General features: G+C 49.6%; 1 protein-coding gene across 1 annotated transcript in view; it reads right to left on the bottom strand.

Annotated features, from left to right (window-relative positions):
- The window catches only part of LOC147725248 (uncharacterized), a 58,239-nt gene extending 51,227 nt beyond the window's left edge, over window positions 1-7,012 (bottom strand). The window contains exon 1 of the mRNA XM_086966560.1: window positions 6,515-7,012. Within this exon, the coding sequence (XP_086822686.1) occupies window positions 6,515-6,916 (402 nt within the window). The 5' untranslated portion in view covers window positions 6,917-7,012. The remainder of the gene's footprint in view (window positions 1-6,514) is intronic.
- Between the last annotated feature and the right edge of the window lie 7,351 nt (window positions 7,013-14,363).

The following is a 14,363-nucleotide window of genomic DNA, read 5'->3' on the forward strand; positions in this document are numbered from 1 at the left end:
CCCTCAAATGGTTAACAGCCTTCTTGTCAGGGAGGACGCAAAGAATCCAGCTAGCTGATCAGGTCTCCGATGTGGGCACCTTAGTTTGTGGAGTCCCGCAGGGGTCGGCGCTCTCTCCGCTCTTGTTTAATTTGTACTTACAGCCATTGATAGAGTCCCTGGCAAACATGAACTGCAAAGTTTTTAATTATGCCGATGATACTCAGCTGTTGCTGAGTATCGACAACACATCATCGGCTCAGTCCACGGCCCAAGATATATTACGATTTACAGTAAACTGGATGTCATCCAATCTATTGAAGATCAATCCAGACAAAACGGAAGTCCTCGTAGTCTCAACCTCTACTTCCCCCTGGAATGATCTGTTTTGGCCACAAGAACTTGGACCGACCCCTAAGCCGTGCCCTAGCGTTAAGAGCCTCGGCATGAAAATCGATCAAGATCTCTCGATGGCTAACCAAGTATCCGCTGTAGTTGGGTCCTGTACTAATCTGATCAGGCAACTACGTAAGCTTGCCCCCTTACTCTCAAGGAATATGCTCCGTACCATTGTTTCAGCCACAATAGTGTCTAGAATTGACTACGGCAATGCGTTATACCTCGGCCTCCCAAAAAACTCCATCAATCGTCTTCAGGTTATCCTGAATGACGCAGCTCGTCTGATATTTGGAGTGCCGAGGCGGACTCATGCCTCTCCTTTGCTCTACAGGCTACATTGGCTGCCTATAGTACAAAGAGCCGAATTTAAGAGCATGTGCATCTGTCACAAAGCAATCCACGGTCAGGCGCCTGCCTATATAAAAGACAGGCTTGAAATATATGAACCTAAGCGTGCCCTGCGATCCTCCGGCTCTTTTCTGCTGTCCTGCCCACGCTTCAAGCTGGCAACAAAAGGAGGCAGATCTTTCTCAGCTCAGGCCCCTGTCATCTGGAATAAGCTACCGGAGGCGCTTCGTAGAGAATCCAACCTTCTCCGTTTCAGGAAGTCCCTGAAAACTTTACTTTTCAAAGACGCTTTTACGTTTCAGTAGCCGATCATTAGCTCTAGACACTTCTATACTTTCTTCTTGTTTCTTGTTGCTGTACTTGGTCAGTAGCGCTTTGAGACCTGTCGGTGAGTTGGCGCGATACAAAACCCAGTTACAAATTACAAATTACAAATTGGTGTAGAGTGGAATAATGTTGAGTGTCATTGCATAGAGCACAGTAACATTTTGTAGAATAGTGTAGAGTGTAGTACTGTACAGTGGAGTGGCGTACATTGGAGTAGCACAGAGTGGAGTGGCGTAGAGCTGAGTGGTTTACAGTGTAATACCATACAGTAGAGTGGCATATAGTGGAGTGGTGTATACTGGAGTGGCATAGACGGGAGTGGCATAGAGTGGAGTGTTGTAGAGTGGAGTCATGTAGAGTGTAATAGCGTATAGACGAGTAGCGTAAAGTGTAGCAGCATACAGTATAGTGGGGTACACTGGTGTATCGTACAATGGAGTGACATAGAGTGCAATATGGTCCATAGTAGTGGTGTGGAGTGGAATGTGTTGAGTGGAGAGGGGTAGAGGAGAGTAGTGTAGAGTGGAGTAGCTTACAGTGGAGGGGTGTATATTGTAGTGATGTAGACTAGAGTGGGGTAGAGTGGAGTGGAGTACAGTGGATGAGCATAGACTAAATAGAAGAACAGTGGGATAGCATAGAGTAGATTTGTGCATAGTGGAGTGACGTAGAGTGGAGTAGCTTAGAGTGAAGTGGCGTAGGTTGGAGTGGCGTACAGTGGAGTGTCGTGGAAGGTAGTGTGGTACTTAAAACAGACGGAGCCTGAAAGTGAAAGTGGGTAAATGGATGTAGATGTAATGTTCCAGTAATATAGATTGTGATGTAAATTTAAATTTAAATTTTTTGTAGTAGGTCTAACTATTGTAAGTAGTATTGAAGATATAAGTATTAAATTACTTAGAAATATATTCTGAAGTAGTAATCCATTGTAATTTTTCAGTATACCGCAATACATGCCGATGATAAGGCAGTATCCGATTGGCTAATGGCTGTCTTTACAAAATATGAAAGGTGGCTATTTATTTTTCAGAAAACTATTGCTTAGTTCTTGGATAGGGCCTTATATATAGGTACGGGTTTGTTTTTATTGTTACTTAATAATAGTAACACTTAGAGAAATATATTTATAATTTTGTATACATTTGTACAACAGTTTAGGGAAAACTACATTTTTGATTTAAGCAGCATGGTGATTTAAAGGTACTACGCCAGTACTCCAGAGGCATTTTTGTTTACAGTAAAATATATAAAACATTAAAATATACTGTAGTATACTAGAGGTGGGCAATATATTCTTGTCCACCAGCTATCTGCTGGAATTTTGTCCACTCCATATTACGCTTGTAACATGGAGTGCCAGCGAAATTCTGCCAACCGCCATGTAGTGGAGTTTTTCCTCCTGCATGGCTCAAAAGTGGTAAGTTGGTGAGCGCGAGTGATATTTGGCATCCCTTAGTGAGATTATCAGTTGCTAGGAGGGCACCTGGTGAGATTTCTCCAATGTGGGAGTCACAACCATTCACGGTCAGAAATCAACTGCTTGAGCAGAAACTCTACTCAAGTGGCAGCAAAATTAACGGATGAGGGCGCCCTCTAGCTGGCTCATGGTGCTGTTCACACTGATTTATCAGCGCTGAATGAGCTGCTGTCGCTAAATGACAATGCAAGCAGTGCAACATGATTATTCTGCCTATTTGCGGAATTCCAAGGAATCTTGTGGAGTTTCCTTGTAACTCTGCGAGTTCCACCCCGTATAGTACACTCTATTTGTAAAATATAGTGTAGCGCAGTGTATTTAAAAGTTTAAAACTTTTTTTATGGATTGCAGTATTTGCTGGGAAGTACCTTAGTATTCTGTATATTTTTTGTAAATGTATAAAAAAAAATAGCACCACATCAAATACAAAAATTGATGGAAAATGCATTGGTAGAGAAACGTGTTTTGGGACGCACCCACCCCCTTTTATCTTTGCACCTCCTTGACCAATCACTTTCTTGAAACTTACCATCTTCCACCACTGTAGAAAAAGCAATAGGTCTCGAAGATTTTGTGGAGATTTATCAAACAGGTGAAAAGTTATTAGCAGGCAAAAATCCAAGGAATTCCTACGCCTTTCAACCCTAACTATATATATATTCACTGGAAATACCATAGGTTTCAGGGACGTTATAGTTAGTTGGACATTTCACTTGTACAAAACCATAGAAATGTTACAGAAACACACAGTCACTGGATGATGTCTTCAGTGATGTCATCAGTGATGTCATTTGAGATGTCATCAGTGATGTCATCAGTGATGTCACTCACCATGTCATGAGTGATGTAATATGTGATGTCATCAGCAGTGCAATGCGGGGGCACGAGTTATAGTTAGCTCAACTAACTATTACATTGGACTTTCCATGGTTTTGTACGAGTGAAACGTCCAACTAAAGTTAACGTCCTTGAAACCTATGTTTTTTTCAGTAAATTTCAAAGGTTTTTTAAAATGCCTATTTATAACTAAAACATCCTTGACAGCTGAAGATGAGGGTGATGACAGACGGTGATGAAAGAGGGCTGTGATGCAGTGTGTGTGATGAAAGATGACTTTCATTGCCATTATTTAAAGTTTTGAAATTTAGACAGTGTAGACCTTCCCTACTGTTGTTGCAACAAATACATAGCCCCTTGATATGCTTCTTGGTGGCCTCCTTTATTTAGCATATTTTAAAACTAAGGAAAAGTGCATTGCTATAAGGCTGCTGTGTTTAAGGAAATGACTACAGTTGTATTAGTCTTTCACATTGGGCGGCGGCGATATTTCTGCGATTTTTAAATGATACATACTTTTTCCTGTATCTCTCTGCACACAAACTTGAGGTTTTATGGTAATTTGACCTGCTTTTTTAAACTGTATTTGTATTATGTTTGTATCAGTCTGAGCAGAAACACTTGTGGTGTGGGGTGCCACAGGGGTGAGCCCTAAACCCTTTGTTGTTTAACATCTATCCGGCCCCTCTGTTCACACTCATTGCTAACTGGTGGTGAAGGCAATATCTTATGCCGACTACACCCAGTTGGTGTTTCCCTTTAAAGATCAGTCTGCCAACTCCTTCATGAGTTTTAAGGGCTGCTTAAAGGGCGTGGCACTTTGGATGAACAATAATAAATTCAAACTGAGAAGACGGTAGTGTGTTCTTTGGAACCAGCAAGCCCCCAGCTTCAGATTTGTGGTGGCCGCAGGAAATGTGGCCCCCACCTACGCCAGTGGGCAAATGGCCGCAGGAAATGGGGCCCCCACCTACCCCAGTGGGCAATGTTAAAAATCTGGGTGTTAAATGGGAGGCAGATCTATCTATTTCCACTCAAATTCAGGAGGTTACAGATTCTGCTTTGGAAAAGTAGATATATGAGGAAAATGACCGTCAAACCTAAGTCCATGCGATGGTGACATCTAAACTGGGCTATGCGAATGGCCTGTATTTAGGCCTGCCTGCATATATGGTCAAGAGACTACAAACAGTTTAAAATGAGGCTGCGAGACTGATTAGATGGGTGCCTATGCGGCAACACATCTCTGCATATTAAAGAACTATGGGGCATATTATTAACAACTAGCGATATTTATCACTAAATGAGCTAAGCAATATATTTTTTATATCGCCGCGCATCGCCGTATTTTATCGCAGAGATAATGTGCTATTAGCAACTTTTATCTCAAATGCGATAAAATATCCGGCGAAAGCGTGAATATCGCTGGAAATCCAGCGATATTCAGGCATTAACGCCACTAGGGTCTTAACCTTTATATCCACATCCCATTGGATATACAGGCTAAGAAGTGGTCTGAAAAGGCGTTAGGCTTAGCGCAAATTTTCTTATCGATTCGCCTACGTTGATAATAGGCGATAGCGATGTTAGTGACTGCTTTCAGTCGCTAACAGGTTGGGTACACCCACTTTGCATGTCATTAGCGATAAATATTGCTGACATGCAAAGCGGGACTCAAACCGGTCGATATCGCCTACAAGCTGTCGCCAACTGCTGTTAGCGACAGCTTGCTAATAGGGCGATAAAATTATAGCCACTTTTGCGGGAAAAAGTCCAGCCAAAGCGGCGATAAGGCCCTTGATAATATGCCCCTATATTAGTTAACTGTGGGCAACAGAATTAAATTTAAGGCCTTTACATTAGCTTATCATGGACTCGGCCCTATCTATCTTTAACAGCGGCTATGCTCTTATAAGCAAGCTCGATTACTATGGTCTAACAATCAGAACCTGCTTCAGATCCCACGAGTGAGAAAAGCACGCCTGGGCGGGAGATCCTTTGAGGTAGGAACGGCCAAGCTTTTGAATTGCCTGCCGCCTGTTATGCGTCAAATCGACTCTGATCCTCATTCCAGGAAGGCGTTAAAAACATGGGGGCATATTACCAAGGGGGGCGATAGGCAATTATTGCCTGTTTAGCGGCCGTGTTTGGCCGCTAAGTGACGATAATTCTATCGCTCTCTTAGCAAGCTGTGGCTAACTGATGTTAGCTATAGCTTTAAGGCGATAGCGAGCGGTTTGGGGATCGCTTTGCATATTAGCGATATTTATCGCTAATGACATGCAAAGAGGGCATATTTTTATTCAAATCTTTTATTTTCAGTGATATGACCACCGAAGGCCCTGATTTGATATTAAAAACAGAGCTTTGGACTGTACCATTTCCCGCTGAAAGGCAATATGTCTCTCCATGTGTTCCCACACCTGCAGTTTGGTGCTTACTTTCCCTCCATGTTAAAGAACAGGAGATATTCCAGCACACAGGCTAATGTGCTGCAGAGCTCAATACATGTAAGGTCCAATTGGCAAGACTGAATGCATTGCAAATGCTTGTTTTTAATAGAACTGTGTGTTGAAGCTGCAGCAGATCACGGTTGGAGTCAAGTGACAGACTGCTGCTGGTGCCAAGCCCCTATGAGCCAGACACAGTTTTTTTCCCAGATGTATATAGTGTGAACTCGAGCTGAAGGTGTCAGAGCTCTTGACATGAGCACCAGTTACACAAGGACACATTCATAATTTGTATGGCGCGGGGAGAGTACATTGATTTGCCCAGAATCGCAGGGTGCTGAGCCACCGCGAGACTCGAACCTGATTCCCCAGCTCCAAAGTTGCCAGCTCTGGCCACGAGGCCACATCTTCTCCAGTAAAAGGCGGACTTACTAATCATGTCTGCAATCTTGACTTCATTGTGTCACCTTCAGAACGAGGCTATTCCTGATAGGATTGTTGAGCCAAGTTGTGCAATGTAGAATAAGAACAGAAAGACAGCAGTGACTTTCACATACGTGTGAATGTGCACTGATTCTAACGCTTTAGTAAACTTTAAGCAAGTGTGCACAAACAATCACAGCTTTACGTTTCGTGTATTAGTAAAGCGCACTATCCCCCCGCGAGGGTTTCTTGGCGCTGACCCCGCCCCTCTTACCTCGTACTTCAGCTCTGCTTCCTTCATGGGGATCACAGGGTGCTTCCTGTGTGCCCCTGACCCCAGACACATCACACACAGGGGTTCCCCATCGGCTTCACAGAAGAGCTGCAGCCTCTCCCCGTGCGCCTCACACAGGCTTCCAGGCGCTATCTGCAGCCCCCTCACCATCTGCGCTATGTTTGCGAGTCTCTTGTTCGGTTTCATTTCCTTCGCTGGGTCAAAGCGCTGCCTGCACTCCGGGCAGGCCACCTCCAGGCCCTCTTCACTCATGAAGGTCGAGAGGCAGGAGAGGCAGAAGTTGTGTCCGCAGTCCAAGGTCACGGGGTCAGCGTAGAGGTCAGTGCAGATGGAGCAGGTGGCTTCTTCCTGGAGCCGGGCCCTGGGGTCTGCAGCCGCCATGGCTGCAAAGACTGCCGAGGGTGTAATGTGGTAGATCCGGATACACTTCAGGTAGCACTTGTACGTGCAGGCTAGTAGCTGAGACAGAAATACAGATTGCATTTCCCTTGGCCCAACCCCTCTGACAGGTGACACCGTCTTGCGAGGGTGCAGTGCCCTGGGCCGGGGTGTGGCAGGGATAAGTGGGTTGATCTCGGAGTGAATTCCTCCCAAACGAGCCACTTCCTTACGGTTCCTTCCTCCTCTGCTGGTCGAGGCTGAGTTGTGATTCCAGCGCCTTCCTAACAATACTTCTGAGCACTTAGAAGCAGCTCTGAGACACCACACAGAAGGTTAAGGGAGTACGGGTTATATCATTAGGTCAGCCCTGCATCCTGTGCCTGGCACCGGTTCTGTTATGGGTGAGCACAGTGCCATTGCAGGCCTGAAAATTAAAGGGACAGTTTCTGCTAACAGACACTGTCCCCTAGCAAGCGTGCAAAGGAACAATTTCTGGTCACAGGTGGGCACTGTGCCCTAGCAAGTGTGTCAAGGGACAGTCTCTGGTAAAGCAGGCCCTGTGCCCTAGCAAGTGTGTCAAGGGACAGTCTCTGGTAAAGCAGGCCCTGTGCCCTAGCAAGTGTGTCAAGGGACAGTCTCTGGTAAAGCAGGCCCTGTGCCCTAGCAAGTGTGTCAAGGGACAGTCTCTGGTAAAGCGGGCCCTGTGCCCTAGCAAGTGCGTAAAGGGACAGTCTCTGGTAAATCAGGCCCTGTGCCCTAGCAAGTGTGTCAAGGGACAATCTCTGGTAAAGCAGGCCCTGTGCCCTAGCAAGTGCGTCAAGGGACAGTCTCTGGTAAAGCAGGCCCTGTGCCCTAGCAAGTGTGTCAAGGGACAGTCTCTGGTAAAGCGGGCCCTGTGCCCTAGCAAGTGTGTCAAGGGACAGTCTCTGGTAAAGCGGGCCCTGTGCCCTAGCAAGTGTGTAAAGGGACAGTCTCTGGTAAAGCGGGCCATGTGCCCTAGCAAGTGCGTAAAGGAACAATTTCTGGTCACAGGTGGGCACTGTGCCCTAGCAAGTGTGTCAAGGGACAGTCTCTGGTAAAGCAGGCCCTGTGCCCTAGCAAGTGTGTCAAGGGACAGTCTCTGGTAAAGCAGGCCCTGTGCCCTAGCAAGTGTGTCAAGGGACAGTCTCTGGTAAAGCGGGCCCTGTGCCCTAGCAAGTGCGTAAAGGGACAGTCTCTTGTAACGTGGGCACTGTACCATAGCAAGTGTGTAAAGGGACAGTCTCTGCTAAAGCGGGCCCTGTGCCCTAGAAAGTGCGTAAAGGGACAGTCTCTTGTAACGTGGACACTGTTCCCTAGCAAGCGTGCAAAGGAACAATTTCTGGTCACAGGTGGGCACTGTGCCCTAGCAAGTGTGTCAAGGAACAGTCTCTGGTAAAGCGGGCCCTGTACCCTAGCAAGTGTGTCAAGGGACAGTCTCTGGTAAAGCGGGCCCTGTACCCTAGCAAGTGTGTAAAGGGACAGTCTCTGGTAAAGCAGGCCCTGTACCCTAGCAAGTGTGTCAAGGGACAGTCTCTGGTAAAGCAGGCCCTGTGCCCTAGCAAGTGTGTCAAGGGACAGTCTCTGGTAAAGCGGGCCCTGTGCCCTAGCAAGTGCGTAAAGGGACAGTCTCTTGTAACGTGGGCACTGTACCATAGCAAGTGTGTAAAGGGACAGTCTCTGCTAAAGCGGGCCCTGTACCCTAGAAAGTGCGTAAAGGGACAGTCTCTTGTAACGTGGGCACTGTCCCCTAGCAAGCGTGCAAAGGAACAATTTCTGGTCACAGGTGGGCACTGTGCCCTAGCAAGTGTGTCAAGGGACAGTCTCTGGTAAAGCGGGCCCTGTACCCTAGCAAGTGTGTCAAGGGACAGTCTCTGGTAAAGCGGGCCCTGTACCCTAGCAAGTGTGTAAAGGGACAGTCTCTGGTAAAGCAGGCCCTGTACCCTAGCAAGTGTGTCAAGGGACAGTCTCTGGTAAAGCAGGCCCTGTGCCCTAGCAAGTGTGTCAAGGGACAGTCTCTGGTAAAGCAGGCCCTGTCCCCTAGCAAGCGTGCAAAGGAACAATTTCTGGTCACAGGTCGGCCCTGTGCCCTAGCAAGTGTGTCAAGGGACAGTCTCTGGTAAAGCAGGCCCTGTGCCCTAGCAAGTGTGTCAAGGGACAGTCTCTGGTAAAGCAGGCCCTGTCCCCTAGCAAGCGTGCAAAGGAACAATTTCTGGTCACAGGTGGGCACTGTGCCCTAGCAAGTGTGTCAAGGGACAGTCTCTGGTAAAGCGGGCCCTGTACCCTAGCAAGTGTGTCAAGGGACAGTCTCTGGTAAAGCGGGCCCTGTGCCCTAGCAAGTGTGTCAAGGGACAGTCTCTGGTAACGTGGGCACTGTACCCTAGCAAGTGTGTAAAGGGACAGTCTCTGGTAAAGCGGGCACTGTCCCCTAGCAAGTGTGTAAAGGGACAGTCTCTGGTAAAGCGGGCCCTGTACCCTAGCAAGTGTGTCAAGGGACATTCTCTGGTAAAGCGGGCCCTGTGCCCTAGCAAGTGTGTCAAGGGACAGTCTCTGGTAAAGCGGGCCCTGTACCCTAGCAAGTGTGTCAAGGGACAGTCTCTGGTAAAGCGGGCCCTGTGCCCTAGCAAGTGTGTAAAGGGACAGTCTCTGGTAAAGCGGGCCCTGTACCCTAGCAAGTGTGTCAAGGGACAGTCTCTGGTAAAGCGGGCCCTGTGCCCTAGCAAGTGTGTCAAGGGACAGTCTCTGGTAAAGCGGGCCCTGTACCCTAGCAAGTGTGTCAAGGGACAGTCTCTGGTAAAGCGGGCCCTGTGCCCTAGCAAGTGTGTCAAAGGGACAGTCTCTGGTAAAGCGGGCCCTGTGCCCTAGCAAGTGCGTAAAGGGACAGTCTCTTGTAACGTGGGCACTGTACCATAGCAAGTGTGTAAAGGGACAGTCTCTTGTAACCCATGAGCACTGTGCCCTAGCAAGTGTGTCAAGGGACAGTCTCTGGTAAAGCAGGCCCTGTGCCCTAGCAAGTGTGTCAAGGGACAGTCTCTGGTAAAGCAGGCCCTGTGCCCTAGCAAGTGTGTCAAGTGACAGTCTCTGGTAAAGCAGGCCCTGTGCCCTAGCAAGTGTGTCAAGGGACAGTCTCTGGTAAAGCAGGCCCTGTGCCCTAGCAAGTGTGTCAAGGGACAGTCTCTGGTAAAGCGGGCCCTGTGCCCTAGCAAGTGTGTCAAGGGACAGTCTCTGGTAAAGCGGGCCCTGTACCCTAGCAAGTGTGTAAAGGGACAGTCTCTGGTAAAGCGGGCCCTGTGCCCTAGCAAGTGTGTAAAGGGACAGTCTCTGGTAAAGCGGGCCATGTAACCTAGCAAGTGCGTAAAGGAACAATTTCTGGTCACAGGTGGGCACTGTGCCCTAGCAAGTGTGTCAAGGGAAAGTCTCTGGTAAAGCAGGCCCTGTGCCCTAGCAAGTGTGTCAAGGGACAGTCTCTTGTAACACATGAGCACTGTGCCCTAGCAAGTGTGTAAAGGGACAGTCTCTGGTAAAGCAGGCCCTGTGCCCTAGCAAGTGTGTCAAGGGACAGTCTCTTGTAACACATGAGCACTGTGCCCTAGCAAGTGTGTCAAGGGACAGTCTCTGGTAAAGCAGGCCCTGTGCCTAGCAAGTGTGTCAAGGGACAGTCTCTTGTAACACATGAGCACTGTGCCCTAGCAAGTGTGTCAAGGGAAAGTCTCTGGTAAAGCAGGCCCTGTGCCCTAGCAAGTGTGTCAAGGGACAGTCTCTTGTAACACATGAGCACTGTGCCCTAGCAAGTGTGTCAAGGGACAGTCTCTGGTAAAGCAGGCCCTGTGCCCTAGCAAGTGTGTCAAGGGACAGTCCCTTGTAACACATGAGCACTGTGCCCTAGCAAGTGTGTCAAGGGACAGTCTCTGGTAAAGCAGGCCCTGTGCCCTAGCAAGTGTGTCAAGGGACAGTCTCTGGTAAAGCAGGCCCTGTGCCCTAGCAAGTGTGTCAAGGGACAGTCTCTGGTAAAGCAGGCCCTGTGCCCTAGCAAGTGTGTCAAGGGACAGACTATGGTAAAGCGGGCCCTGTGCCCTAGCAAGTGTGTCAAGGGACAGTCTCTGGTAAAGCGGGCCCTGTACCCTAGCAAGTGTGTAAAGGGACAGTCTCTGGTAAAGCAGGCCCTGTGCCCTAGCAAGTGTGTAAAGGGACAGTCTCTGGTAAAGCGGGCCATGTGCCCTAGCAAGTGCGTAAAGGAACAATTTCTGGTCACAGGTGGGCACTGTGCCCTAGCAAGTGTGGCAAGGGACAGTCTCTGGTAAAGCAGGCCCTGTGCCCTAGCAAGTGTGTCAAGGGACAGTCTCTGGTAAAGCAGGCCCTGTGCCCTAGCAAGTGTGTCAAGGGACAGTCTCTGGTAAAGCGGGCCCTGTGCCCTAGCAAGTGCGTAAAGGGACAGTCTCTTGTAACGTGGGCACTGTACCATAGCAAGTGTGTAAAGGGACAGTCTCTGCTAAAGCGGGCCCTGTGCCCTAGAAAGTGCGTAAAGGGACAGTCTCTTGTAACGTGGGCACTGTCCCCTAGCAAGCGTGCAAAGGATCAATTTCTGGTAACAGGTGGGCACTGTGCCCTAGCAAGTGTGTCAAGGAACAGTCTCTCGTAAAGCGGGCCCTGTACCCTAGCAAGTGTGTCAAGGGACAGTCTCTGGTAAAGCGGGCCCTGTACCCTAGCAAGTGTGTAAAGGGACAGTCTCTGGTAAAGCAGGCCCTGTACCCTAGCAAGTGTGTCAAGGGACAGTCTCTGGTAAAGCAGGCCCTGTGCCCTAGCAAGTGTGTCAAGGGACAGTCTCTGGTAAAGCGGGCCCTGTGCCCTAGCAAGTGCGTAAAGGGACAGTCTCTTGTAACGTGGGCAATGTACCATAGCAAGTGTGTAAAGGGACAGTCTCTGCTAAAGCGGGCCCTGTGCCCTAGAAAGTGCGTAAATGGACAGTCTCTTGTAACGTGGGCACTGTCCCCTAGCAAGCGTGCAAAGGAACAATTTCTGGTCACAGGTGGGCACTGTGCCCTAGCAAGTGTGTCAAGGGACAGTCTCTGGTAAAGCGGGCCCTGTACCCTAGCAAGTGTGTCAAGGGACAGTCTCTGGTAAAGCGGGCCCCGTACCCTAGCAAGTGTGTAAAGGGACAGTCTCTGGTAAAGCAGGCCCTGTACCCTAGCAAGTGTGTCAAGGGACAGTCTCTGGTAAAGCAGGCCCTGTGCCCTAGCAAGTGTGTCAAGGGACAGTCTCTGGTAAAGCAGGCCCTGTCCCCTAGCAAGCGTGCAAAGGAACAATTTCTGGTCACAGGTGGGCCCTGTGCCCTAGCAAGTGTGTCAAGGGACAGTCTCTGGTAAAGCAGGCCCTGTGCCCTAGCAAGTGTGTCAAGGGACAGTCTCTGGTAAAGCAGGCCCTGTCCCCTAGCAAGCGTGCAAAGGAACAATTTTTGGTCACAGGTGGGCACTGTGCCCTAGCAAGTGTGTCAAGGGACAGTCTCTGGTAAAGCGGGCCCTGTACCCTAGCAAGTGTGTCAAGGGACAGTCTCTGGTAAAGCGGGCCCTGTGCCCTAGCAAGTGTGTCAAGGGACAGTCTCTGGTAACGTGGGCACTGTACCCTAGCAAGTGTGTAAAGGGACAGTCTCTGGTAAAGCGGGCACTGTCCCCTAGCAAGTGTGTAAAGGGACAGTCTCTGGTAAAGCGGGCCCTGTACCCTAGCAAGTGTGTCAAGGGACAGTCTCTGGTAAAGCGGGCCCTGTGCCCTAGCAAGTGTGTCAAGGGACAGTCTCTGGTAAAGCGGGCCCTGTACCCTAGCAAGTGTGTCAAGGGACAGTCTCTGGTAAAGCGGGCCCTGTGCCCTAGCAAGTGTGTAAAGGGACAGTCTCTGGTAAAGCGGGCCCTGTACCCTAGCAAGTGTGTCAAGGGACAGTCTCTGGTAAAGCGGGCCCTGTGCCCTAGCAAGTGTGTCAAGGGACAGTCTCTGGTAAAGCGGGCCCTGTACCCTAGCAAGTGTGTCAAGGGACAGTCTCTGGTAAAGCGGGCCCTGTGCCCTAGCAAGTGTGTCAAGGGACAGTCTCTGGTAAACGGGCCCTGTGCCATAGCAAGTGCGTAAAGGGACAGTCTCTTGTAACGTGGGCACTGTACCCTAGCAAGTGTGTCAAGGGACAGTCTCTGGTAAAGCGGGCCCTGTGCCATAGCAAGTGCGTAAAGGGACAGTCTCTGCTAAAGCGGGCACTGTACCCTAGCAAGTGCGTAAAGGGACAGTCTCTTGTAACGTGGGCACTGTACCATAGCAAGTGTGTAAAGGGACAGTCTCTGCTAAAGCAGGCCCTGTGCCCTAGAAAGTGCGTAAAGGGACAGTCTCTTGTAACGTGGGCACTGTCCCCTAGCAAGCGTGCAAAGGAACAATTTCTGGTCACAGGTGGGCACTGTGCCCTAGCAAGTGTGTCAAGGAACAGTCTCTGGTAAAGCGGGCCCTGTACCCTAGCAAGTGTGTCAAGGGACAGTCTCTGGTAAAGCGGGCCCTGTACCCTAGCAAGTGTGTAAAGGGACAGTCTCTGGTAAAGCAGGCCCTGTACCCTAGCAAGTGTGTCAAGGGACAGTCTCTGGTAAAGCAGGCCCTGTGCCCTAGCAAGTGTGTCAAGGGACAGTCTCTGGTAAAGCGGGCCCTGTGCCCTAGCAAGTGCGTAAAGGGACAGTCTCTTGTAACGTGGGCACTGTACCATAGCAAGTATGTAAAGGGACAGTCTCTGCTAAAGCGGGCCCTGTGCCCTAGAAAGTGCGTAAAGGGACAGTCTCTTGTAACGTGGGCACTGTCCCCTAGCAAGCGTGCAAAGGAACAATTTCTGGTTACAGGTGGGCACTGTGCCCTAGCAAGTGTGTCAAGGGACAGTCTCTGGTAAAGCGGGCCCTGTACCCTAGCAAGTGTGTCAAGGGACAGTCTCTGGTAAAGCGGGCCCTGTACCCTAGCAAGTGTGTAAAGGGACAGTCTCTGGTAAAGCAGGCCCTGTACCCTAGCAAGTGTGTCAAGGGACAGTCTCTGGTAAAGCAGGCCCTGTGCCCTAGCAAGTGTGTCAAGGGACAGTCTCTGGTAAAGCAGGCCCTGTCCCCTAGCAAGCGTGCAAAGGAACAATTTCTGGTCACAGGTGGGCCCTGTGCCCTAGCAAGTGTGTCAAGGGACAGTCTCTGGTAAAGCAGGCCCTGTGCCCTAGCAAGTGTGTCAAGGGACAGTCTCTGGTAAAGCAGGCCCTGTCCCCTAGCAAGCGTGCAAAGGAACAATTTCAGGTCACAGGTGGGCACTGTGCCCTAGCAAGTGTGTCAAGGGACAGTCTCTGGTAAAGCGGGCCCTGTACCCTAGCAAGTGTGTCAAGGGACAGTCTCTGGTAACGTGGGCACTGTACCCTAGCAAGTGTGTAAAGGGACAGTCT

Source organism: Lissotriton vulgaris, chromosome 4_1 (genome assembly GCF_964263255.1).
Source record: "Lissotriton vulgaris chromosome 4_1, aLisVul1.2, whole genome shotgun sequence".
NCBI lineage: Eukaryota > Metazoa > Chordata > Amphibia > Caudata > Salamandridae > Lissotriton > Lissotriton vulgaris.